The following is a 26125-nucleotide window of genomic DNA, read 5'->3' as shown; positions in this document are numbered from 1 at the left end:
GAATCCTGCCTCTGTTGTTTCTGTCAGCGTTTTGCCTTTGATTTAAATTTGAGCTGGACCTTATAGCATCTCCCTGAATTGGTCAACACGGTCAACGACAACTGAATTAGTCAACATGGTCAACGACAACTAACCTTGCCTTGCAGCCTTGATGTTAACAGGCTGAAATCCCCCGTTTAGCGCCGAGGAGTCGATAATATCCGACTCAAAGTCACGGTGGTTCTTGCGATAGACAAACAGGGCCACGACCACGGAAATCGCCAGGCACATGATCACGGCTATGACGATCCCCACGTAGAGAGCAACGTCATCCGAATCAGGAGCAGCTGGAGGGAGAGAGGCCAGGAACCTTGAAGAAATGTGCTCCTCACAGGGACTTTCAAGAAAACACATTATTTTTCTTGTTTCCTGCAGATATTTACTACGCTTTTTATAGGTTAATTTAAAATCCATTTCCAAAGCTGTATAACAAATCTATGCCTCTTTGATGGAAAATGATCTTTGATATCTCTCTAACTTGCATTCTAACTGTCCCTATCTACCCATTCATCTATCTGGTACCCAGGCTATGAACTACTAAGCGTAACATACGTTATAGACTTAGTCTCATGAAGCAAAGTCACCCTGTGAAATAAAATAGTATGTCTTAATGACACTGTGTCATAATATTGGTATTTAGTGGTTCATCCGTTAACAAAAAACATGTTGTGGGTTTTCAAACTTCAGAGGCCTTATTTTTTAGTTAAAAAACTCAAGAAACCCCCAAAAAAGACAATTTTCTGTGGAATACTGAGAGTATCAGGATGTATTTTTGAGTTTGCTTTTTGTGAACTCTGATGTGTCAAACCATAATTCCTTACCATCCATTTCCCTTTAAAAAAATTATCAAGTAAAGCAGAGAATCAAACACTGAATTCTCATCACTGGCATTAACACACACATATGTGGATAAAAACCGAAGCAAGCACAAGAAATAATGTGGTAATTTACCAAAAGGAACCCAGATTTATGAGAGCTGTCTTGTGAGAAAATGGCTATGATATTTCTACTAGCTGCTTATACCATATCTTCAGCACTAATTCCAAGCTAATCTCTGGCATCATTATCCACCAGACATTTTTTTTCCGAAAGGTCTGAATATATAATCAAAATTTGATGTGTTTCTATACAGTGAAGAATCCCAGTTTTAGAAATAGCGTAATAAAAAAAGTGCAAAACCAAATCAGACTTTTTTAGTACCCCATTTTTGTTAGCTGGAAACATGTGAAATCATTTTTATATGATTTTTTCCTCCCTGCCTTCAGCCATGTAAGCCAAGCTGCCCTCCAGCTGCAAAGGTGAGAGCTGCCAGATGTTGGAAAGCACTGATCAATCTCCAGAAGCTTTTGCCTATCAGACCTTCAATGTACCAGCCTCGAAACATCGTGGTTTTTGTTTTCCCCAGCAGTTCAGGAACCAGATATTTAAGTTCCATCTCAAAGAAAAGTTACCCTTCCACCACATTTGCTAAGGAAATTTTAATGAGAAGAGGGTTCATTCTTTCCAGTTTCCATCACTGAGGCATCTTCTCCCATTTTCCTTGTGCATAAGGGCCATTATCATTCTATGCCAACCCACTGACAGAGAAACACTGTGATGAGCAACTTGCCACTTCCATTGGCAAATAGGTCTCTCTTTGCCCAGTCACACAGAGCTAGCTTAACAGTAAAGCTTGACCCAAAGAACAGCATTAAAATAGCATCCAGGAATGTAAAATCAAACATTTAACTTACAAGAAAATCCATATTCATTCTGGGTTCTCTGTTCAGTTGAAATGGGATAAATGAAACCTTAAAAAGAAAGAAATTAAACAAAAAATGGGAACAAAATCAAAATAATGAGGAGAACAAAAAAGGGAAACACGAAAAATGCTTTAATTAAAAAAAAAAAAAAAAGGAAAAGAAACTGATGGCACTTTAAAATTCTGATATAGCACAGAATTATGATTTTGCATCCCCTGTCTCCTCGAGAGCCTTACTAAGAATTAATAAGCAGGCAGATTGAATTTCTAAGCCAAAATCGGTCTCGAGTCACTAACTTTGGAGTGCTTAAAGTCTTTCTTTTATTGAGCATAAACTCTAATGGATCTAATTTATTTCAGACATCAAGGGTCATTAGCATATGGAAAGTCTTTTTTCCCTATTCCTGCCATATGCTTTAATTCCCAGTACATGTTCGGTGAGGCTCTAAACAGTTTTTTTATTTAATTATAGTAGCTTGCTGTTGATCTAATAGAGCTAAAGGAGACCTGTCGTCACTGGTCAGAGGTTAAATACCCACTCCCTGAGCAGAGTCCATGCACAAAGCCCTCTCTCTGTATTTCCTTGGAATTATTTTGTCGTCTTTTTAATATATGTTCAATAGGAATTCCTCAGGGAGCAAAGAATTTGTCAGCAAACAGGAAACTGAGTGGCTTCTCTTCGAAATTATTACAAAATCAATATGGCCCCTGGGGTCATAACATTATTTATTTGAAATCTTTGAAAGCACCATAGATTGAGGAAGTCATAACACAATTTACAGCTGTATTTCAGAATGGATAAATAAGTGAGATCGTTTCTTTTGTCCTTTCTGCAGCTGGAGCTGCTTCGTTCACATACGAGTCCTGTGAACTCACTAAGGATCTCCCAGATGCTTTCCATCCACATGGGACACAAGTGAAAATGCTTGGTGTCTCTCATGCTTGACACCACTGCTTGCTAATAAAGATACAGACTATCCTAATCACAGGTAGGGACCTATCTGCCTCCAAAGTTTCCAGACATTAACTATCATGTAAACGCTACCTTAACTGAAACACCAAAGCAAGAAGAGCTGCTTTTTGATGATTATGTTCTTTCCAAGGCATCATGGGACAGACTATATTGCCTGTAATACCTATTTAAAACTTTATTTCGTGGCAATGATTCCCGCCTTACAATTGCTTTTAGAAATATTATGTTCTTACATTCATTTATTTGGTTCTTTGAGGCAAGTTCACCTATGTATACTCTCAACACGCATACTCAATCTTTTGTAATAACTGCTTCCTACTTCTATTAGTGTACTCCAGGTATTGGCCATAAAAATTCAGGCGAGCAACTTCTGAGGGCTTGAGCGAGTGCTCAGCAAGTCTGGGCATGAATTTACAGTACCCTAGTTACTCCTCACTTACTCCCCAGCTGGATGCTGAGGCCCTTATTTAGTCAACCTAAATTTCATCTATAGCCTTATGTCCAATATTTCTTTTGGCGAGATGTCTCTGGGTACCAAGGGGCAGCCAACAGGCAATAGGAGGCACAAGGGCAACGGGTAATTTAGGCTAGCTGCCTTTTTGCCTCATACTCAAATCAACTGGGAAAGCTGAGGACATCTCCCCACACTTCATGTGCCCCAGCATATCCTTGAGGGAGCCAGCATGGGGCAGCTCATGCCCCCAGATCCGAACCATCCCCACATCTCGAGCTCATCCACTCGGAGGCTCTTCCTCTCTCAAATTTACCTCATTGGAACCTCTTCATAGACCCTGTCTGTCACAAATATGTATTTATGTCCTACAAGTTTGCATAGATTCTCTTACTGATAACTACAGAGAACATCCTTGCAGCTACATAGTGACACCAAGTTCTTCAACAGAAATGCTTTGTGTATGTATTCAAAGGCACGTCTATTAAAACAGAAGGAAGAGACAAAGATACTGCTCGGTGCTTCTATTAGCTTCACAAACCAACATGCTTAGTATAGTAAGCTTGATTTTGCTCTCTGCACCCAACTCCAGATAACTGTGTCCATGCAAACATAGCCTGGCTTTCACAAGTGTCCGTGGAGACACGTTTTCAGCCTCAAAAATGCGTATTTTAGCTAGGAGGGCATGGCTGAGCTGGAAAGGTTAATGGCTGTTGAGTGAGACGCTATGTGTTTGAATCATGGGCATGCCAATTTTTTGCTGAGGGACAAGATGCACAGCTGCCCAGCCTGGCTGTAGATGGACAGGTGGTCACTCTTGCTGGATGACAAGTTCTTGTTGAGGTGATGGCATTACACCAGGTGGGCTGCGGTGGTCAGTTCAGATGGCACTTCCAAATTAGGCACATATGGCAACTATGGAAGCCTTCTACCATTAGGACATGACTTTTTATAATAAATCTACTTTTAAACACCCCTTTGTCATGAAAACGCTATTCCAGAAGGGAGTGGGCACTGCAGTGGCAAGCAGAAGGCTCATGGCCATACGCTGGTGGTGCAGGTAGGGTCATTGCCATGGTCCCAGCACAAGAGCACAGGTATTGCTTTAGAAAGCCAGCTTTCACACTGGTCCCTCTTACTATGCCTTCAAACAATGAGAAAGGACATTTTCATTGGATAATGATGCAAACCTGCTGGGATTAGGAACTGAAATAATGAAGAATGTCTTCCCTTCTTTCTTCAAAGCAACTGCAGTGAAAAGAGATCTTTTTACTGTGGGTTATGTTCTTTCCTCCTTGTATCAATAGCACTGTTTGGCAAGTACCTGAGGGACTTCTACCAGGATCATCAACATTTTTAATGAGGGTGAATTTAGAAAGATGCTGGTGGGTTCGACTGGGAAGGCTGCTGAGGCTGCTGACTCACACTTGGAGCAGCTGGTTTCACAGGGAGCTACTTGCTTTCAGAAAAGTAATTTAAGCTTCTTCCTACAGCTTGTTGGGAAACGTACATTTTCAAAGGGGCTTTTGATGTTTTGTTGTGTAACTTACTGCGGGATGAGTAAAATAGTAATAATCATACCTTACGCTTGCATAGTCCCTTCTGAGGCTCTCAGAGGCTTACCAAAAGCAGATATTCATTTCCCTCATTGTACAAGTACCTCAACCTATGTCGTACCTGGAGAATCAGTGGGAGGCTTGGGTTAACATGCAGAAATTGTACCACTGCAATTGCATGGTAAATGCACTCATTGGAAAGCCTTTAATTAAGTTGATGTTTCTCCATGCATTCTAGTCTATATTCCACTTTGGGCTTGTAAATACATTTTTTGTCCCTGTGGAAGTGCTTCTATTAAGTGCTAAAGGTGGGCTTTTTTAACTAACGTAATTACATTGGCACAAATCCTTTGTACAAATGCAGATGTATCATTATAAAGGTGTCTATTGTCTTTCTATGAAGCATGTGAAGAGCAATTTAAGCACCTTTATAATGATGCGACACACTGGGAAAAGTGAAGAAGGGTGAGTATGCCAGATTGTACTGTAAAGATAAACCAGTCCAACACTGGAATATAGAAAAGACTTCAGCAGGCTTTTTATCAATCTAGTTTAACTGAATTTCAGCATCGGTGACACTTGCACTGATTTGAGAAATCATGTCCATTTAACTAAATAGATTTTGAAGCTCATTTAATTAGTTTGGTGCAGTTAGTGAAGGCAGATGATCCCCAAATGCTGCAAGTCCAACCTGAGCGTTTTGGTCCCACATGCCTTGCTCTGACCTTCTGGAAACACATTTGTGCCAGAAGCCCCAGGAGATTCAACAGCGGGTCTCTGTGACTGAATGGCCTTCAGCCCATCTGCATGTGTGGGATCATCTGCCTTAGGGGGTTCTCTTTGACAAATAGACAGGCTGACCCTTTTTACAGCATGAATTCATCTGCTGCAATTTGCCTTGGGAGAAGCAGAGAAACCTTCTGCCAAGCTGGAGGAAAAGGAAGCATTTGGGAATGGAGAACCTCAGACCTACGAAAGATAATTGTGCAGAGATTACAGCACTGACTCCCTCGAGACTGAAACTGAGAGTGTCACCAAATAGTCACAAAAAAACTTTACTAAGTTCATTTTTTTTCTTAGTTTTACCTAGCAATCCCTGGCAATATACTGGCTTAGCCTGAGAACTGGCTAATTTTAATGACAACTTTTATCCCTGTGGCATAAACCACTAGGTCATGGCTTCATGCGGAGGGAACTTTGTAGCTGGCTCCTCTTTTTGGTCCTTAATAGATTTTGCTAGCTTCCTGGTCATGCTGAATTTGCATTAATGGATATCAATTTTAGAGTGAATTGATCAGATTATGAAAATATTTTACACTCTTGCTTGCAGAAAATAATATATTCACATGAGAGAGAAAGAAAACCTCCCAGCTTTCCATTTGTATTTTCTGCAGGTACTTCTTCTCTTCCCAGCAAGTAACTAGATAAGAAGGTGGAGTAGCTGAAGATGATTTTTCTGGGCACTGATTTACTAGAGCTTGTACATTTTGGGTCATATTTACAAAAACATTTACAATTATCCTGCAAAGAAATTGCTTTATACCATTAGCTGCTGAGGTCATAGTTAATGATATATGTTTTGTGACTGTATCAAGGTCAGTGAGAGTTGGAGATATGTACTTTCATTTAATAAATGCTGCCTTTCTTTCCCTGCTTTGATGGTTTTATCCAGTGTAGCAACACTGAAATAAGAATAAGCTATTGCTGGCAACAGGCTCTGAACCACAGAGTTACGATGGACAGGTGAACAAAGACTAATTCTCACATGAAGATGCCTAAAATGTGAAGGATGAAGTTCTTAGATTACATAAAGTAGGTATGTGGTACATACATTGTGACAGGAGAGTTTACTGCAACAAACCTTTGTTTCTCTGTGATACATACATGTCAGATGAATTATAGCATTTAATAACTCAAAGCTGGCAAGTTGGTCATTTTTACCGTGCCACTCCCAAACAACATGTACCAAATTGCTCTATTCTTAATTCCAATGAGGTCTTTTTTTACCATTAATTCAGTTATCTTCCTCTTTCTGCAGCTGCATGGGCTCAGAATTGTCTTTAAAATCTTTGGGTTTGGCTGAAAATGTCTATAATCACTCTCAATCTCAGAAATTATCCTGAAAAGTTTGTATCAAATCTGGTCAAGAATTTTTTGAATGGTCGTCTTGATTTTGGAATTCAATGGATTTCAATGGGTAAAAAAAGTAGAGTACATACTGCTGTTTCCAAATTCCAGGTTCTAGAAAACGTCTAATTTGTGGCAGTTAAAAATGAAGGAAAAAAAAACCCAAAAAAAAACAAAACAAAAAAACCCAAACCAAACCAACAAAGTCCATGGAGCTGCAAAAAGATCTCAAAAATAATGTGCCCAGCTTCTTCCTATGTTTGCTGTTCTAAAGAAAGACCTTCATGTCTGCAGTAATGATGCTGAAGGTCAGATATGATATCAAGCATCCCATAGATAATGCACAGTAATTTATTTTCCTTCCAAAGGACTAATTATTGGCATGTTCAGGGTGGGCTGATAAACAGGGAGCTTGAGGTTTTGTGACTGATTATTTACTTGGGTATTATCTCAGATCTTTCCTGAGTGGCTAGGTTAAATGGGAAATCTCTCTTGTTCTGTCCTTGAACAGGAGTTTATGATATTCTGTAATTAAGATTGCAACTATGTTTTCATTTCAAATCAGATGCCTGACATTTTGTTAACATTGTTAAAAAGGTCTTGCCTCAGTTTAAACATTCACATCACTTATACAGGGGTGGGGGAAGCTGGAGGAGTAGGATAACTTGTTGCTAAAATTTGATGTGGATTGCAATTGGCAATTTTGACATGGTGCAATCTTTTACAGTTAAGGACTTTGACCTTTTGGCTAAATCTTATGTCAGTCTTTAGTATCTTAGAAGGACAGAACCTTAACATTGGGTTTACTAGGCATGTTTGACAGCAGAAGTAAACACAGGTCTAGCATCACAATGTGCTAGATTGTGTATTTGCAAATTCCACGCTTGCAACAAATGAATGTTAAATAGACTTCCTGGGGTTTGCTTTGTTTTGCAGTTGTAACAGGACAGGAGCAAACAGATGACAGGGAGAGCTGGAGGGGGGGCTGAAGAGGGGACACATGGCAAACAGATGAAGGAAAAGACAGCTGGAAGAGGATTTAGAAGAGGGGATTTAAACTGTTAGGACTGCTGGAAAAAAGCCTCATGGAAAGCATGAGTTGTCCACATGGATGTTCACTGACAGGTATTGAAATCTCTGGCAAGTCTGGAAGCTCACAGGCAAGGGAACTTATATTCCCTGGTTTATAACCTCAAAAATCCCAGAGGCTCCAGAATCAGTTAATCAGCTCAACATCCATTTCCCAGACTACAGAAACTTCCTTCCACAATGTGAGTTTTCATTCAAGGGTGCTGCTGATGTTTTTGTTAGTCCTTTATGTAGAACACATGTTTAGAAACAGAGTACTGAGGTTTACTCCTGCTTCTGTCACCTTGGGCTGCTCACATAACCCCGCTCTGCCTCACAGCCTGCCAGGAAAGCAAAAGTCAGGAAATAAATCCACCTTGTATATGGTAAGAAAAAGATAAATTGTCATCCTATGGTTGGGATTTTTTCAACAATGAAGTTAATGTATCGTTTAGACTTTATTATAAGCTTGTCTTTTTCTTTCATCTGAGTAACTTGGTTTTTTTGTTTGTTTAGTGTGCAGAGGAATAAGGGAAGAATAAAAGAAAATGTAAATGAATAAATTCAAGAGAATTAAGAAGAAAGAAAATTATAAAGAGACAAGTTTGGGGTTTTTCTCCTCTCTGCATGGCTATCATGGTTTGAATTAGTCGAGATTTTTCAACACAACCTAGAGATCTTAGAGCACTTGCCTTTCATTAAAATGACTGTGGAGGTGGCACTTTCTGAAGTGAGTGGGTAAGACACAGTGATTTCAGTGTCCTGGGTTCTGCACTTTTGTTTTCTCTCAACACTTTCATCTGCTTTGAGCAGCAGGTTTTCTAGGCAAGAGTGTGGACACTTCCCAGCTGGGGATTTCTCATGTCGCTACAATAAAAATAAAGACGAGTCGTAACTCTGCGATGTCTGCATAAACTCCCTTGACTGCTACACCATTACGGAGCAGTTGGGTTCAAAACAGAATAACACATCTCTTTACTCATATCAAATGACAACATTACAGAAACCTTCCTCTAGAAACAGATGAGATGCGTTCTTCAAATAAATGAACCCCCCTTTGTGAGGGCTCAGTGAAACAGCCCAGGTGGCTCTATGGCATTATGCTGACTGACTGAACATATTAGAAGTTCTCTCTTGGCCCATATGCTCTTAATAAAAGGTTTTATTTAATTCGTCTGCACACACAGGCTTCTGTTGCAGCGTCCCTTGAGAGCTTTGCTCGCCTCCTGGAGCCTGGAAAACATTCCCCTGCTCTTTGCACACAAATCTGAGCTGGAAGACCAGAGGTCCTCATCAAACTGCTCTGCCCTGTAATTCTTCTTTGAATGCCTGCTTTCAAAACAAGCCAAAAAGGGAAAGGAATGCTTATTCCAGCAGAGGTTCTGGCATGTTACATCAAACAAGGAGGGCATGTGCAGAATACATAAGTTTCAGGAAGAAAGAGACGTTAGAATCAGGTTAACCTTGCTTTCTGCTCAAGATCTTTGTCTGTAAACAGGCACAAGACTGTAAAGGGGCAGCAGTGAACCATTTCGTGCTCAAGGATAACAAACTGCATCTTTTTAACATTCGCTTAGGCACCATCATTGGAAGAGGGAACCTTGTGAACTTCATACCGCTTTTCAGATGAGGATTTCAAAGCACTGGGCAAATATAGATTTTCAGTCATCGTTTCACTCTCAACTAGGAGGCAGCCTGGTTTTTTTTTGAACAAGAAATGGAATTACTAGTCTGATAACAACATCTTCACCATGGTGTAAGTGCCTTTTTCTCAAGTGGTGTATCCACTATTTGAATTTCCAAGTAGTTAAGCTACACACAGGGAAAGAATCAAAGTAACCCAAGAGTTAGTCCAGAGTGTTATCTGTAATGACAGGTGAAGATGCTCTGAATCTTTTCTTCCATTTTTTAAGAACTAGTAGCACATCTCAGTCTTTTCATGCTTATTTATTTAAATCCAGAGGAATGAAGGAAAAGTGCACACTGGATTTGATGACTCTTGGCGATGATTCACAAGCGGAAATTTGCTTTTGGCCCTATTCAGTGACAGGTTTGTATTCCATATTGGGAGACTGTACTAAGTGAGCAGTTTTTACTATGCAGAGCAATGGTACCATTTATGCAACCACATAACCCATAGACCTCAAGCGACAGCGTGTACTTCGGCATTACCTTGCTGCTGTAAGATAACTAGCTCTGTGTCTTGAAAAAAATAGAAAGCACAACTTAGCCAGCCTGTTATGAAAGGCCACAGTGGTCTACTAAACTGAGAGTGAGCTAAAGAGAGGCCAGTGGTTATTTGCCTCTGACCGTGCTTCTGCCAACCCTGTGCATCACCAGCATGATTTCAGAAAAGACCAACAGCTTTCCCAGCATGCATGGGCACCAACCTCATGCCTACGGACTTTCTGTACTTATTTATTCATGACACGGACGATACAGAGCTGAACACTGTCACTTCAGATCCTCAACAGAAAGGACAGAGGTGACATGCTCTGAGCGTGACAGCTGCATGCCACAACTCATGTAATAAGCCTTCAACTTACCCAAACAACACAGCAAACTCTCTTCATAGGTTGTCCATCTCTTCTTGGTCACTAGCAGCAGTGCTCACATAGTGCAAATTAGCACTTGGCCCACCAGGGACCTTGAGTATCTGTTTGGTACCACATACATGATCTGACAGTCATTCCAGACTGGGCCCAGCAAAACACTTCCTCTCATAATTTGCTTTAAAAACATTTGCAATCTAGTAAAGGGAACTATTTGAGCAGAAGTTTGAGCCAGCAGTGGAGTGCTTTGTTTTCTTAGTCCCCACACAGAACGCCCACCAGAATCATTAGGCAGGGTGAGCAGAGGGCTAATTGCAGTGGTTCAGTTTATAGCAATCCCCTGTGAGATGCAGCACGTGCCTTTAGAAGTGTTGTTCCTTGCACTGAAGTATTTACCACAGTACTCATACTTCAAATGGGAAGTAATGTAACTACAAAGGCAATAATGCAACTAGTGTGGGTGGTAACCAGTCAGTTCTTCTTAGATGTACAGCAGGTTTTGTTCCAGAAGATCATATTAATGCTATTACGGGAATTACAAAATTGTTATAATGGGACCTGCTAGGCAGTAGTGTGTATTTGGAAACTTAAAATAGTAATGACCACCCTAAATTTTCACTACAGCTGCTTTTCTTCTTCAATTCAGCCTGCTGCCTCTCTGCAGGCTCTCCAGTTTAATGACTATTCATCCTTTCATGTTAACAGAAAAATACTAACTACTGCATAAGGAGTGTATGTGTGTACTAGCAAGATCATTAGTTTGAATAAATGTGACAGCAGAGTTGCACGAGAAATGCCACAGTTAGTGGTAAGCACAAACTGCAGCTTTGGGTGTAAAACACTGTAATTACAAGGGATGGAGAAAGCTCCACAGTTTTTATCCCCACAGAAATCGATAGCAGTGCAGTCTGCTGCTCTTTGCTGGAGCAGGGGCAGTCTTATGAAAGAGCTTATTGATTTATCCAGCTGATGCTACCGCAGTGAATAATAGACTAGAAGAGAAAGGGCTTGTAAATTAGACTCATTCAATCTAACATTTTCCAGGATATCTTTTATGTACAGCTATATAGAGAGATATATTTACAAGTGAGTTTTTGTCAAAGCAACAGCCTAGTGATTCCTGGTAAGAAGGTCTGTCTGCTAATTCTTTGACCTCAACTACACTCATGGAACTAAAGTCAATCTTCAAGCTTTCACTAAAGACTGATACTGAAGAAGCATCAGGGCACCCAGGAGCAGGATTTGGCTATGGTGCAGGTAAGCAGTGGCCAGTATCTCCCAGAGGGCTACGGCCACAGATGAAAGGTGGCCAAGGTAGCCACGGCTCCTCCCGCACCACCTGTGCCACATCAGACCCACTGGCCTGGAGGCATTTGAAAAGTCTGCTGTGGATCCACAGGTCCCCAGGCGAGGGGAAATGTCATTGCCAAGCCAGTCCCCACCTGCCCCAAATGATGTGGAAAGAAGCACAGTGTTTTAGGAATGAAAGGAATCCTATGCTTCCTCTGAGCTCAGCAGGCAGATCTGCAATGAATCTGGCTCCACACCGGCAAAAATGTACGTGTTCAGATTGGTTTTGCATAAACTGAGAAGGAGAAAGAAAGCAAAAGAGAGAGAAAGCAGCAGGCACGATGCCACCAAGTATGACAAATCAATCTTCTCAGCAGTGATGGATCAGGGAGCAGGACTCTAAGTTTTACAGGTATATGAAACCTCACGAGTATAAAGACACCATTAAAACACTACCATTAAATTCGAACACTGAAGGATGATCACAGCCCTGGAGCCAAGCAGGTCAATATGTGACTCTATATTTTTCATTACCATTTTTAATATACATATATATGAAGCAGAATAGGATTCACAACAGCCTCACCCTCTCTCCCACTGAAGATCTCTGCTTTATACTCAGCATCCACTTTCACAAATAAAATGCAATATACCATCAACAGATAAATGAGATCCCTACAGGGCTTTTATTCTGCCGTACTATTATATCTACTTTTGCACAAGATTTCTGCTTAAATGGCTCTCTTTATGCACATACACAAAGATGACACACACCTGTCTAAATATAATCTGATAGCAAAGAGCTCTTCTGCATGGGGAAACGTGTCTTTTCTTCGTAATTTACTATAATGACTTATTCACACCGCCAGAGCTAGGGGTACATTAGCTTCCTCGCTATAAAAGTCACCAAGGTGTTATATAGTAAGACACGGCTGGAGCTTTTTTTCTATCTGTAGAAAAGAAAAAGAGATGAGCCCCGAATCTCTCCTTTCTGTCTTCCCCATAAAAACAAACATTTTGAGAAATTACAGCTTTGTAGGCTGCTGACATTGACTAATAGTTTTTCAAGTGATAAAAGTGTTTGTGTGAGCCATGCTGAAGAAGCCTTTTGTAAATCTGGGAAACCTCAGAGCAAATGGCCATGCTGTGCCATAGGGTAGCTCAGAGATCACTGCCAGCACAGTAGCCACCTATATGGCACTTATTCAAGCAATAGAGCTATTTATGAGACTAGTAGTGTCACTTTTCTGTCATTGTGACTATTTCAGTCAAAAGTAACCTGCCTCAGCGAACACAAATTCCTGACTCTTTTTTTCATGAGAGAACTCAAAGCATTTTATGACCTGGACACAAAGATACCAGATAGATAGAGCCACAACTCTTTGGGCAACAGAGAGCTGAGGCTCCACAGAGAAGTACTGCAGAGACAAAGGATGAAGGAACAGGAGACAAAGGTGTATGTGAAGATTTTCGCTCAGGTTATTGTGCTAACGAAATACGAAAAGAAGTTTCAATGCACCAGCAGAACAGGGAAGACCTCATTTTTGAGAAGGGATGGCATACAGAGAAGACTAATTGTTAATCAGCGTATGTCAGGATCACACTAAAAACCTACTTTTTAAAAATTCTCACTCTTATTAGTCACAAAGGCAGGACTACGGTGTGAAGAGACACAGACATAATAGACTTCAGTGCTAGACATGATCCTCATGAAGCTACAGCATGCTGATAACTATACATGAGGTTTGCATAGGCACTGCATAGGTACAAGGTACCTTTTTCTACAACAGGGCACCCCAAATTCAACAAGGGGCATGACTACTATATGCAGAAACACATGCACACACCATTCCTGACAGTAAGAAGCCACAAGCTGAACTGCTTTGCCAAGTTTACTCTTTTGAAAATGTTGATTTTGCCCTAAACCCTCTACTTTTCATTTGCATTGCTGTAAGAGTCACTGCTAGGCTTCCCAGTTACCAAGCATCCCAGCGGCACTCACCCTGCATGCAGAGCCCATCGGTGCAGTTCTTGGACTGCAGCACCAGTCCCTCGCAATCCTTGCCCCCATTTTTTGGTGCCGGGGCCGTGCACTCCCTCCGGCGCCAGTGGGTGCACTCGGTGCCGCAGGCGGACCACTTGCTCCAGGACGTCCACTTGCCATCCACTGAGAGAAGGAAAGAACGGAACTTGTTAGGAGATACATAAAAGAGAGACTGAGAGTGATGCATGTCTCAGCAACAAGCCAGCCTGCAACTCCTGGTCATTCCCATAAGACAGAGGGGTTGTCAGTCTGCTCTTCTTCAAGTCCTATTTCTAACCTGTAAATGCACATTTCTCATTTCTCTTTGCCCTGGCCCCATTTCTGCTCTTTCCTACCCCTTTTATAATCTTGTCAGCAGTTTTTCTGTGCTCAAAGTGTACAAGAAAATGAACAAGTCAGAAGTTCAACTTGGTCAGAAATTCCTCTTTGATAGGAAGATATTTAATGTTAAATACTTTCTATTAAAAGACCTACCTAGAGGAACTCCTCTATTTCACATGAGCAGAATCAGGGATGTATTTAGCGCCTTTCAAAATTGTGCAAATGATTTTCAAAAGCACTCAATTGAACAGCTGAGGAACAAACTACGAAAATTATCAAGTGGCACAGCCTGAGACAGGAATCTGTCACTTGAAACAACGAGCTCAGATGAAATTTCAGTTTCACTTGCCACTAAGACCTGTAGTTGGATGGCCGAGCTTCGAAAGCTGGAAACAGCCCTTCTGCCATGGATTTGAGTGGATCTGCAGAGGTAGGAAAGCACTGGGCAATAGGACAGAACGCAGAACTTTTGTCACAGAAAAACCACCAACTACTCTGTGTGTCTTAAAGCAATTTTGTATTTTTCAGAAGTTTACATTAAATGCCTTTTAAAGGCATCCATACACATCTCTTTCCAGTATAAATAACTTTGTATTTGAAGTCAGGTAAACACATACCTCAAATTTAACCTCCGCACCCCAGTTGGTGTGACAGCTGGACTGAACACACGCTGCAGATATATTTACATCACAGTTGCTTTCTATATTCAAATTCCAGTCCTTTTCCAGAGCTTTCAACCTTCATCTCCTAAAATGTGAAGCTCTGAATGTCCTCCAAATCCCCTGAATTACCAGAGCTGGGACATGGGTGCAAGCCATGTGCAAAAGTGGGTCTGAATCCTCTGCCGTTTGATGTAATGTGCTCGCTATTTTATCTACTTGCATAATATAATTTCATATTCATTCACTGAAACGCTGAATTTATTAATAATGAAGGCTTTTGTAACTAATAGTCTTCTCCTGAAATGACTGGTGAGTATTTATCTAGGGCTGTGTACTGCTCATACTGAACCTGGACACAGAGTGGTGCAAGCTATTTTCTGAACACTCTGGCCCTCGCAGAAGGCACCGCCATTGAGGGGGGCAGGATTGGTGCAGGTCCTCGTCCGCTTCTGAAAGCCTCTCCCACATCGGCTGTTACACACTGACCACTCAGTCCAGGTCGACCACCCTCCATTCACTGAAAGGTAAGAGAGAAAGAGTACGATCACATGTGCAAACCATCCTGTGCAGCCCAAAGGTGCCTCTGGCTCATTTGCAGATGTACCTATGCACGCTGAGATATACCCCGGCTTTGATTAGAACTCGATAATGTTCTTTCCCTTCCTTTCCAGAAGGTGATTTTAGGATGTCAAGACAACTTCACTCATCTCTCTGTGGACATAGCTCGTGAATATGAATGACCCAGTACGTCTATAACAGATATTTAGGCTGTTCAGAGTGAGCTCACACTACCCACATTTTTATTATTGGGCTTTGGGAAGACTGCCTTTTCCACTCACCTCTCTTTCTGGGACAAATGAATGGATGAAGAAGGAACTGTGCTGTTCTATATAACAATGACAGTACCAGCGTATGGATAACATACAAACTGCTCAGATTCCCTGAACTCAACTGTTTGTGATATGACACAACCCTTAAGCAGCTCTGGTAGCAAACCAAATAAAAAGGGCTACTCCCCTACATATGTCTTACGACTGCGCTGTTGAAAAAAGATGCTGTGTATGTATGAAGAAGATCTGCAGTATGTCTACATCTTTATGTTTCTGTATTCATCACAGTTACAAAACAGAGTGCTCTTGCATGGGCCATCCCTCAATATCACAAACACTGCTAATCAACTCAATTCAGTCAGTTTTCTATAAAAACTGATCTAAAAGACCCTCATTGTAACTTCAGGGAAGCAACTGCTTACAATTAAATCTAACTGCCACCCTGAATATGGAATGAATATTAGGGATAATCATAGGGATTTTTTCCTACTTGTCTACCCTATAATTAAGCCAATTGTAAGGAACACCAGGACAGTCAGCTGGCACATTATCAGAGCAGGTTTTGTTCTGGTGGATATCCTTGCCTGGGATGCATTGGAGCAGTAACTTTGCAGGGGCAAAGGCTCAGACTGAGGAGGGCATCTCATCCAACCTCTCCTCAGCCAAAGCACGGCCATCCTCAACATTAGATTGAGGCTGTGGATGCAGATATAAGAAGACAGAACATTCTGCTGTGCTCTGACACTATCTGACAGTATCTGGAAGCACAAACTTCCTTTCAGTTTTACTCTTATTTCTGAAAAGCGTCAGTAGAATGTGAAATGCATTGGTAGAAGGCAATGCCTTGGATGTTCCTGCTGGAAGAATCACACTAATGGCTCCTTGACGTATCCAGCTGGCATGTGTTAGGGCAAAGGGAGCAACTGCCTTCTCTCCGAGGCAACCAGCTGTTTGTATAGGTGCCTGCTTCTCCTTTAACACCGTCATCTGTCACCCATAAGCCAAGCCATCACATCTGTGCTTCTGTATATTTTCGGTGATGAGCCCTGACTTCAGTCGCTGCGTATGGCTGCAAGTCACTGGACATCACAGGTGACCCAGCCTGGTCACTCAACACTGTAATTGCTGCATATAGGCATTTTGCATCCCCCTCCTGTCCCACCGCTCATTTTGAGATCACGTCCATCCCTAAGGCATCACTTACCATAGACAATCACAGTCGCTGTGGTGCTTTTCCTTTTGGCCACAATGTTTTTGGCGACACAAGTGTAATTGGCCGTGTCAGAAAGCCGGGCTTGCTTAATGATCAGGTTGTGATCGATGGTGATATAAAAATTTCGGTCTTCCACGGGATCAATCACCTCTTCATTCTTCAGCCACTCCACCTTAGAGTTCGAAAGAGCCAGAGAGGAGGCAGTGAATCAGCACCAGGTCGCACCGCAATGGGCACAGTGTGATTACATTGCTTACCCCAGAAAGTGCAATGAGTCAAGGCACATCATGAAGGACTCACCTGAGATGTGCTGCCAGCTGAAATAAAATACCATGGCAGAAACTTGGGAGAACACCCTTCATGCCTAACCTTTCCTTCAGTTCCCATTCCCTCCCGCTCGTCCACACAACAGCCGTCTTTCCTTGCCTTGAAAATATCAATGTATTTTCAAATGCTGCCAGCTACAGCACGGAGACAAAGAGCTGATCCATGTTTTCAGAGTCTGAGGCAAGGGATAAAGAAGAGGTGATACCTTAGGACCGCATCTACAAACAGACAATTCCCCTACAACATCAGAAACCATATGACAGCAGAGATGTCACCTAGTCTTTTGTATGCTTTGTCTAATTAGGCAGTTAATTATGCAGTAACACTGTATGTCCCTGCCCTGGGTCTTACACAATGAGGCCCTATACCAGAGTAGGTCACACTAACAAATTACATGCCAATGTTCTTAGGTATGCATGCGCTCACACATACATGCACGCTATTGTTTTGCTGCGATCAGGATTAAACAAAATAGAGACAGTTACCAAGGAAATAGGGACTCACAAAGCCTACATCAGTGCTTATTTTTCCCTTTACGTGATCTATATTTTACTTTAATAAAGCGTTATTTCCTTGGTTACGCAGAAAAATATTTTCACATGTGATTTTTAATCTAGACAATGTTCTCTTTATTGCATTCCTAAAGAAACACCCTATTATATCCCAACTGACTGCTGTGAGCCACCCTAATATAATTTGGCTGCAAATCTAGTAGCTTGTTTTCGTTTGAACTGAGCATGCTCTGGAGGATGCAACTGGGGCCCTGGATGGATCAAAGCTGGGGCTTCATGTCACTGGACCACTTCAGCTTGTGCTCAGGATTTAATTAAAAGAAGAAAAACATAAACACAATCAATCTGCTGGACCTGTGAGGTGCTTACTGCCAAGACCCACTTGGATTGAAGCTGCCCACTGTCTCTATTCCTACTTTAAGCAGCTCCAGCTCCCTTACCCCAGTTTGGGTGGATGTACATCAGATGTGAGCTGCTCCCAAAGACATCCACTTTAGTGAATGTGAAGTCACTGCCCGGTGAAGGCTTGATTTCAACCACTGCAGTTTGTGATAAACCTCACTGCTATCGATACTGTATGGCTTAAAATTGGTGGTGGAAAAAGGGCTGTGGAAACAGCTACGTGTGTCTGCGAGGAACAGAGAAGGAAGGAAAAAAGACATGAAACTTTCGAGGCTGTGTTTCTTTCTCTACAACATTCATGTTTTATCACAGAAGATAAAAGCTCTTAGTCAATAACCTTGTTTTCCTTTCCAGGATGACTAAAATTGTTATTCCTCCTTTCTTGAATCCTAATAGGTATGAGGCATAATTAAGATGGACAGACTCCTGTTCAGTCCATGGAAATAGTTACCTGCTGCCTTACCTGCAGATCAAGTCTGCATGTATCCCAGACTGATAAACAAACCAGAAGCTTACCTGTCCACCTGTAGGCTGCCACTTAACCTCTGTCTCTCACACAAAATAACTTTTTTGGTTTTTAATACCATTATTTATTTGTGAGATGGAGTACAGATTTGTGTCAGGATGCTGAAAGATGCTACATGAACCACCACAGCCCTGCACATACCACCTTCAAATCCACGTCTACTTTTCCTGTGCTCTGCACATTAAGGACATCAGGATGTCAGTGAGGACAGGACTATAGTCTGCATTGTCTAAAGCTCAGTCCAAAATACGTCTGGTATCAATATTCAAGCAGATACTCTTGCAGCCCTCAACACTATGCAAGGCTCCATGCTCAAACATGTGGTTCTCTTTTTCCAGTACTCTGCAACACTTTCCATAAAAACATAGACATGCATATTCAGTCTGGGTCTCAGCTGATTAGATAAAATTAAAGCTATAAGCATTAAATTCCCTGCCATCCCTGCTAAAAGGCTGAAGAGGATATGAAAACAGGAGTTGCCAATATCAGAAAAAAATGTACTCTGTGTAATTCAGCATACTGCCTCTGGCTCTTCACCAAATCTCTTAGGAAAAAGATCCTTTTCACCTAATGGCTTATAGGATTTGCTAACATTAAAACATTAAGTTTGCAGAACAAAAGGATAGATTATTTTTTCTGAAAAATCTGCTTTGCCGCTACATTGGTTCTGTGTGTGCATGCCTAAACCTCATCTCTTTTACCAGATACCGCTTTAATATATCGGTCTTCTTCTAGCATCCAGGTTTTTATGATGTCATGAGTCTGTTCATATTGCAAACTATAACGTTGTCAAATCTGAAGGGAGGAACTGATTGGCAATTTGACAAGAGGCGGGAGTCTCCTTTCATACACGTTTTAACCATCAGTAGAGCAACACAAAAAAGAGTACACCCCTCCAGCAGTTGTATTTTTTCCCTCAGTCCTTGTAGAAATGGCAACTAATAAACACGTTACAACATGTGAGCATTTTGTTGGTACTTATTTTCAACTACTAGTGGTCTCATTTTTTCTGGTGCAGGTGCCTGCCATGCTCAGCACCTCAGATGTACTTTTTCAAGGCATCCAGAACAGGTGGGAGCAGGGTGGGTTTGTCATGTAAATAGGAAGAGATCTGGTGTCAAATACAAAAGAGAAGAGGACAAAGCAGAACAAGACAGTGATTTATGAATGACAAGTATGTAAACTGTTATTACAGAAGTGAAAGACAACCATCTCTTTTGATGCCATGTTATTCCCCGAGGTCCACACCCCTCCCTGAAGTAGTTGCTAATCCAGTCAATGTAGAAACCTATCCTGAATTTAATTCTGCTGTCTAAATGATGGTCACTGGCACCCTGGGGAAGCCACCATGCTCACAAGGTGCTAATGGATGAGGCATCAGACATTTACGTGCCAGGGAATGCACTCCTCCAGGTGATTGTCCAGAGAGGCAGCAGGATACCCAGGGGCATTTCGAAGCACACAAGATGCCTGTCTTCAGGGTCATCCCAAATTACACCCTCGTGGTTTCATTTTTCAACTCTCTGTAGATGTTTGTGGGGTAGATGTTTGCTCTTGCCTAAATATTGGGGATGTAAATTCACTAGCTATAGTCACAACAATTCTTGAACAGGTACCCACCTGTATTTATTCAATTAAATCAGACACATTCCACCAATTGTTATTAATAAATGCATGGATGGCTGTATGCACATAGATTGGCAACAATACCACTATGAAGGATGGGGTAAGTGTTCCATTGTGGAGATGACAGATATGGAAAATTACAGCAACAAAGCAGGCACAAAATCCCCATTTCTTTTTTAAGTTTTCCACTCAAGAAGGTATATGCTTTGCTAAGCTAACTAGCAAGAAAATGCCCCTTTGTCAAGGTGTGAGAGCAGTGAATGAAATCCTGACTCCCAGTGACTGCTGAGAAGGTGAAGTGCACCCAAAGCCAGTTACTTTTTGGTCAGAGCTCCTTAGTATGTGATTTACAAAGCAGTGAGGCACAGGGCTCCTGCCAGCTGTGCTGGATCTATACATCCAGTGCTGCAAACACACTGGTAAGCCCGCTATGAGACCGAGCCATCCCCACAACTGGCTGAGGAAAGCACATGATCCAAGGCGGTTGGAATTTAGAGCAACTTACCTTGTAGCGCCTTTTGTGTCATCCCACTCCCCAGCGAGAGACAGATGTGTTGTCTCTAATTATTCACTGATTGGTATCGGGAGATGCATTAACATAATTGGTGCATTTGTTCTAATTAACAGAGGGAACCTGTCACATGCCACCCAACATGAAAAACGAGACCATCAGCAAGAGTAGAAAACCCACAATCACTGCCCCGGCTGTATCTCGATGCTGCAGCCAGATATGTGCAGGATGTTCCAGCAGCAGCCTGAAATAAGGCAGCACATGCAGAGACTAAGACTTGAGAAGCCAGGCCAGGCTTCTGTGCAGACTAAACGAACACAGGGATCATAAATCACACAAGCGATTACATACGCAGGAAAACCTATTACAGAAGCTAATTGCTGACACAAATTTAGCCATGCCAAGTTACTAGCATTACTAGACATTTAAACCTCTTGGCACACTTACATATGCGTGACTGTTTTAGAATCTGGTAGAGCAACAGCACATCTGTTCCAAAAGAAACCCAAGAATGGAAAAGGGATGCGAGCTCGTCTAGATCCTCCTCTCCTCGTTGTACAAGCCGTTCTTTACACCTCTTGCAATGTCAAGAGGGAAGGCAGCAGGGTACAAGGCCCGGATTCTGGTCTCCCATTGTGTCCACAGCACCAGCCTGCCCTACAGTCATCTTCAGAGTGGAGAGTACCTGCCAAACCAGCACATCTTCTACCTTCTAGACACACGCAAAGCCTTCTGGTGCCCGTGAGTGCAATTCTCCAGAAGAATCTAAAATGCAAACAACCTCAAAGTGCCCTGACCACCCACCAGCAGACTGGGGTATAAAAAGCATATATTATAAAAAGGAACAGAAAAGTATGGGACCAGACACTGACAATTACAGGGAGCTTCTGTGCTTCTGGATCGTACCCAATGCCAGACCTTACTCAATGGTTCTTCAGGGCAAAAGGAATGAGCAGCCCTCATTCATTTTGGGCTGTGCTCCTTCTGCACACAAACCAGCCTCCCCCTTCTTGCTCCCATTGACACCCGAAGGCAGTCCTGCTGTATGTTGCAAGGCACTACGAAGGACAGTGTCACTTCCCAGCTAATTAGTATTTATGGCCACAAACTCCTCTACTCGCCTCTCTTAGAGCTCACTTTCCTGCTGGGAATATAAAACACTGTCTCTGTGACACACACCTGCATGGAAATGCATACACATGAACTCCCAATTAAAGGATAACTGCTGCAAAACAGAAGTGGCTCTCATGAAACAAAGCAAACAGCAGTCGTATTAATAATCAATTAGATGGAACAGCCACCTGATGCTGCCTATTTGGAGAAGTCCCCAGCTCCCATCAGATTTTGCCTGTGCAAGAGCAGCTGAATAAAGTCTGTGTCACAGTCAGCTTGAGTTGGCAAAACACTCTTTTCTGCCTCTCAACTCAGGGATGCTTTTCCCTTTGCTCTAGTTCCTAATTAAAGCCATGAACGTGGATAAATATCACGTTCAGTTTTAAATCCAACTGGGTCACCAAATTGTACATTTCCCCCTGTTCTGCAATTAAACTACTCCGTGAAACACCTCAATTATAATTAAAGAAGAATTTCCCCCCCTTTTAAGGGCATCACAAATCACACATTTCAATGCAAAAGTTCATCTGGCAGCTTATGGCATATTAACCAATCTCACATCTCATTGATGTTTTGATCTATAACCTATCGCAATGAGCTAATCTGACGTGACACGACGTCTCTAACTGTATTTTGTCATGTGGAATACGATGCTGGCATCTTTCAAAGAATAAATTAAATGAGCTAACTGGTTAATTGCTTATAACTCTGCCATTACTGTTGGAGCAGAGCGGAATAGGATCCTTCCTGCCTATTTTAGGCTGGGTTTGAAAAAATACACACGCAGAAGAGAGTGGAATTGAAATGGATGTTTCTGATGACACTGGGGAGCTGCAGCTCTCTGATCTCTGCTGAGCGGCGGCAGCTCCTGCCGAGCCCGGCGGGTCAGGCTGCTCATCTCACCACCTGATCCTATTCCTCCCCATTGCGGAAAAGCAGGAGGCAGGGAAGCATGGAACTGGGGCAGGGTGTTGTTTGGTTTTATGTCCATTCCTTTTCTTTTTTTCCCTCCAGCAAATTTGCCCCTTCACCCCGCAGCTATGCATGGAAATGTCAATGTAAGAACGTTTGTACTGAGTTCTTCCACTGCCATGTATAGGAAAAGACAAAGCATTTACCTGCGTGTTTCAGAACCTGCAGGTAAATTCAGTTTGATAGTGGCTATAAAACCAGGAGTGGGGAGGCAAGACACAGTGTAGCTGGCACCGAAGCTGCTTATGGGTATATGGGTACAGAGAAGATAAATCTGGTGTTCCCAGAGTCCAAGCAAACCCTCGGTTCCTTACATTGTCCCAAGTGAACAAGCAAGATGTACTTTGATTTCACCTCGGGCCACGATGCTGGTGTATTTTAACACACCTTCTTCTATTTGGATCTTCGGCTCTTCCATGATCTGAGCCAACTCTAATGCCTGTCATGTCCTTTTGGATCTGAGGGATTGGTAAGTGCTGACTTAAAAGCTTTGCCTGTCCATCTCTGTCTTTGTCCTTCTTGCCCCCTGGAGCAGCTGTATGCTGCTATGTGGTTCAGCTTTTCAGTAATAGTAAGAGCTGCTCTAGCATTGATCCACGAGAGCTTGACACAGTTAATTGCAATTAAATATGCTGGGAATTATAAGGCTAAATTCCCCAGCTGCTGAAAAGAAGACAGGATGTATCCCTGAGTGTGGTTGTTCCCACCAATTTGAAATACCAGGAAAAAGAAAATGAAGAGGGAGAATAAAATCAAAGAGAAAAGCAAAGGGAAGGTGCTGGGACTCTGGGCTCCAGCATTCCATTACACTGAGCGTCTATTTTGTACAATTTCACAGCATAAGCTTTTCTTCCTCTGTTTTGGTGTTAAATTCAGTGACTACTTCAGAAGCTGGTAAGTGGAAAGAAAACAAACCAAAACCAAAAGAAAACACAGTTCCCAGAGTGTGAAGGGTCTGAGGTACCTGCTCACCAAAGCATTTGGAAATGCTGCTCACAGCTGCAGCAGATGCGTTGCCCTACTTGGAATCAAAGCAGTCTTTCAACACGATGGAAACAGCCTCAGCCTGCTGCCCGCCTGCTCCCAAGTCCTTTCTTTATGTAGTTAACTGTATTGTCATATCAGAAACTTCTCCAAACAAATAAACAAAATCTTAAACATAGAACTCGTTCATCTCTAAATTAAAATAACCACATAATCCTTCAACCCACCAAGTTACCTTTCATCTTTCCATTTTTTTAAAATTTATCTTACCAGCTTTGGCAAGTGGCTGTAATGAAGTGTCACATTAAGGTATTCATATTCATTAGTGTTCAGGTCTTTGTTCTTTTAATAGTTTTGGAAAGAATCTACAAAGAGGCTGTATTAGGTGGCTGTCCAATCTGGGTGTTTGATCTCCTTCTGACTTCAAAAGTCAGAAGAGGGAAAAAAAACAACACTGAGAATGGTGCTTTTGAATGTCAGATGGGGAGTATACGATTCTGAGCCTGTCAAGTGTTAATTGGTGTCTGCCCCGACCATGGTACAAATAAGATTTGGATCCAGTTAATGCACAGTCATGAATCTTGGATATTGACAGAGTGAGCCAGGATACTAGAAGGCGGGGAAAAGTGCAATTATTATGAGAGCATTACAGACCTTTCCAAGGAAATAACTGGACCGGCTGCTGAAATTTCAGAGGTGCTCGTAACACAGCATTCAAACAAGCTACCCATCATCATCAATGTCCATTTCTAGCAAAGGTAATGAAGTTCCCCAGTACTGCCCTGCACCTCCAGAGCAACATATCTTGTTGCAAACACTCTTGTCACGGCAAAACAGTGAGTTGATTTGATGCAAAAAAGCATCAGAAAGGAAATAAAATATTGCTGCTCAATTCCTGAGGAAAGCCAACTAATTACTATTACATTTGTCAGCAAGCTGGGTCTGCAGACCTAAATCCTCTTTACAATTTTGGGGATCTTGACAGGGAAAGGAAACAGCCTACGCAAAAAGAAAATGGGAAAAACCTTCTATGCTGATTATTCCTTCTGATGTTTGTGGACACATTTCTGCAATTATGATTAAATCTAAACTTGGGTTAGATGGGGAGGTAACACTTTAAGCTTCATCTCCTGAGAAATCAGTCGTGAGCGCTGAGTGACAATCACTTTGCTACTGAGCTATGACAGCCTAACTTACCCTAATGCAAATTGGCAACAGTTTCGTCTGTGCGTGGCAGAGGAAATCCGAGGAGAATTCAGATAGGGGAATTACCACCATTAACAATCAATTTTTCTCTTAACAGTCTCAGCGGATTTAGGATTTCAGAGGCCCCCGTGTGACTCAGAGCAACGAGTCTGAAGATGGAGCCACCGCTGCGCTTCGGAAGCTCCTGTTCATGGGGACACCCAACTGCTGTTGGTAGGCACAGACTTTGCTGAAGGGTTTGACACCCCAGAGAGCTGGAGGGCAGGTTGCCCACCCTAGATTTATTAAAATGTCAGTAGGAAAACCAAATGAGCCCCTGAAGATGGATTATTAGGCAGACCTATCCCTTCCTTGCTCCCATCTCATGCTGCTCCACCTGGGAGCCTGTACTGGACCATAGTACATCTTCTTGTGCAGAGCTGGCTGGTGCACACACAAACATGTGAGGGAAATATAAACCAGTAAACTAAATATTGAAACACCCTTATATTATGCCTGAAAGGTATCTCTCAGAAGAAGTAAAATGTTTCTTTTTCTTTAAAAGGAAGAGGAAAAATATTAGGCTGGTATTAATGTGCTCCACCAGCTACATGTCCTTTGGATGGCAGATTTAACTGTGATTTTTGAAAGGGAAGAGAGAAAAGAAACCAAACTGCCTGCAGCTCTGCCCAGCAAGGCACCATCATCCAAAGCCATTAATCAGGTCCCAATCAATCTTGTCTACCAGCAGCAGCCAGTCAGCTCTTCATTACCACCCATTCATCATGCCATGCCCTAACTCACTGCACCGTTAGCCACCCATCAGCTCAGACCTTAGCCGGGATGTCTGAGTGCCAGGACACTGATTTGCTGCTCACCTCAGCTACTGGGATGCCTTCAGGTGGACGGCACTGGAGCAGCACCTCTTGTTCCAGGGACACTTCTTTCCCCAAGGGCTCCTGCTCAAAAGTTTTTCGGAGATCTGCGTGGGGAGAAGGAAAATAGAACAGAATTACTAGTATTAATAGCTGGTAGTTTAAATTACATTTGATTGCCATGCTGCATAAATGTGGGAGATCTTTCTAAACAGAGAAAATAAC

General features: G+C 42.1%; 1 protein-coding gene across 2 annotated transcripts in view; it reads right to left on the bottom strand.

The window, feature by feature from the left end:
* UNC5C (unc-5 netrin receptor C) overlaps nucleotides 1-26125 on the bottom strand; it is a 229656-nt gene that overhangs the window by 28945 nt on the left and 174586 nt on the right. Inside the window, exons 4-9 of one of the 2 annotated variants that reach the window (XM_065836227.2) lie at nucleotides 25904-26007; nucleotides 16859-17039; nucleotides 15174-15341; nucleotides 13800-13964; nucleotides 1773-1829; nucleotides 135-326 (exon numbers count right to left, since the gene is read on the bottom strand). In XM_065836227.2, the coding sequence (XP_065692299.2) occupies nucleotides 135-326; nucleotides 1773-1829; nucleotides 13800-13964; nucleotides 15174-15341; nucleotides 16859-17039; nucleotides 25904-26007 (867 nt within the window). The remainder of the gene's footprint in view (nucleotides 1-134; nucleotides 327-1772; nucleotides 1830-13799; nucleotides 13965-15173; nucleotides 15342-16858; nucleotides 17040-25903; nucleotides 26008-26125) is intronic. The other variant, XM_065836228.2, reaches the window with a different exon arrangement.

The sequence above is a fragment of the Patagioenas fasciata genome, chromosome 4 (assembly GCF_037038585.1).
Source record: "Patagioenas fasciata isolate bPatFas1 chromosome 4, bPatFas1.hap1, whole genome shotgun sequence".
Lineage (NCBI taxonomy): Eukaryota > Metazoa > Chordata > Aves > Columbiformes > Columbidae > Patagioenas > Patagioenas fasciata.
Note: the sequence above shows the minus strand (reverse complement) of the source record. Positions and strands in the feature narration are given on the sequence as shown.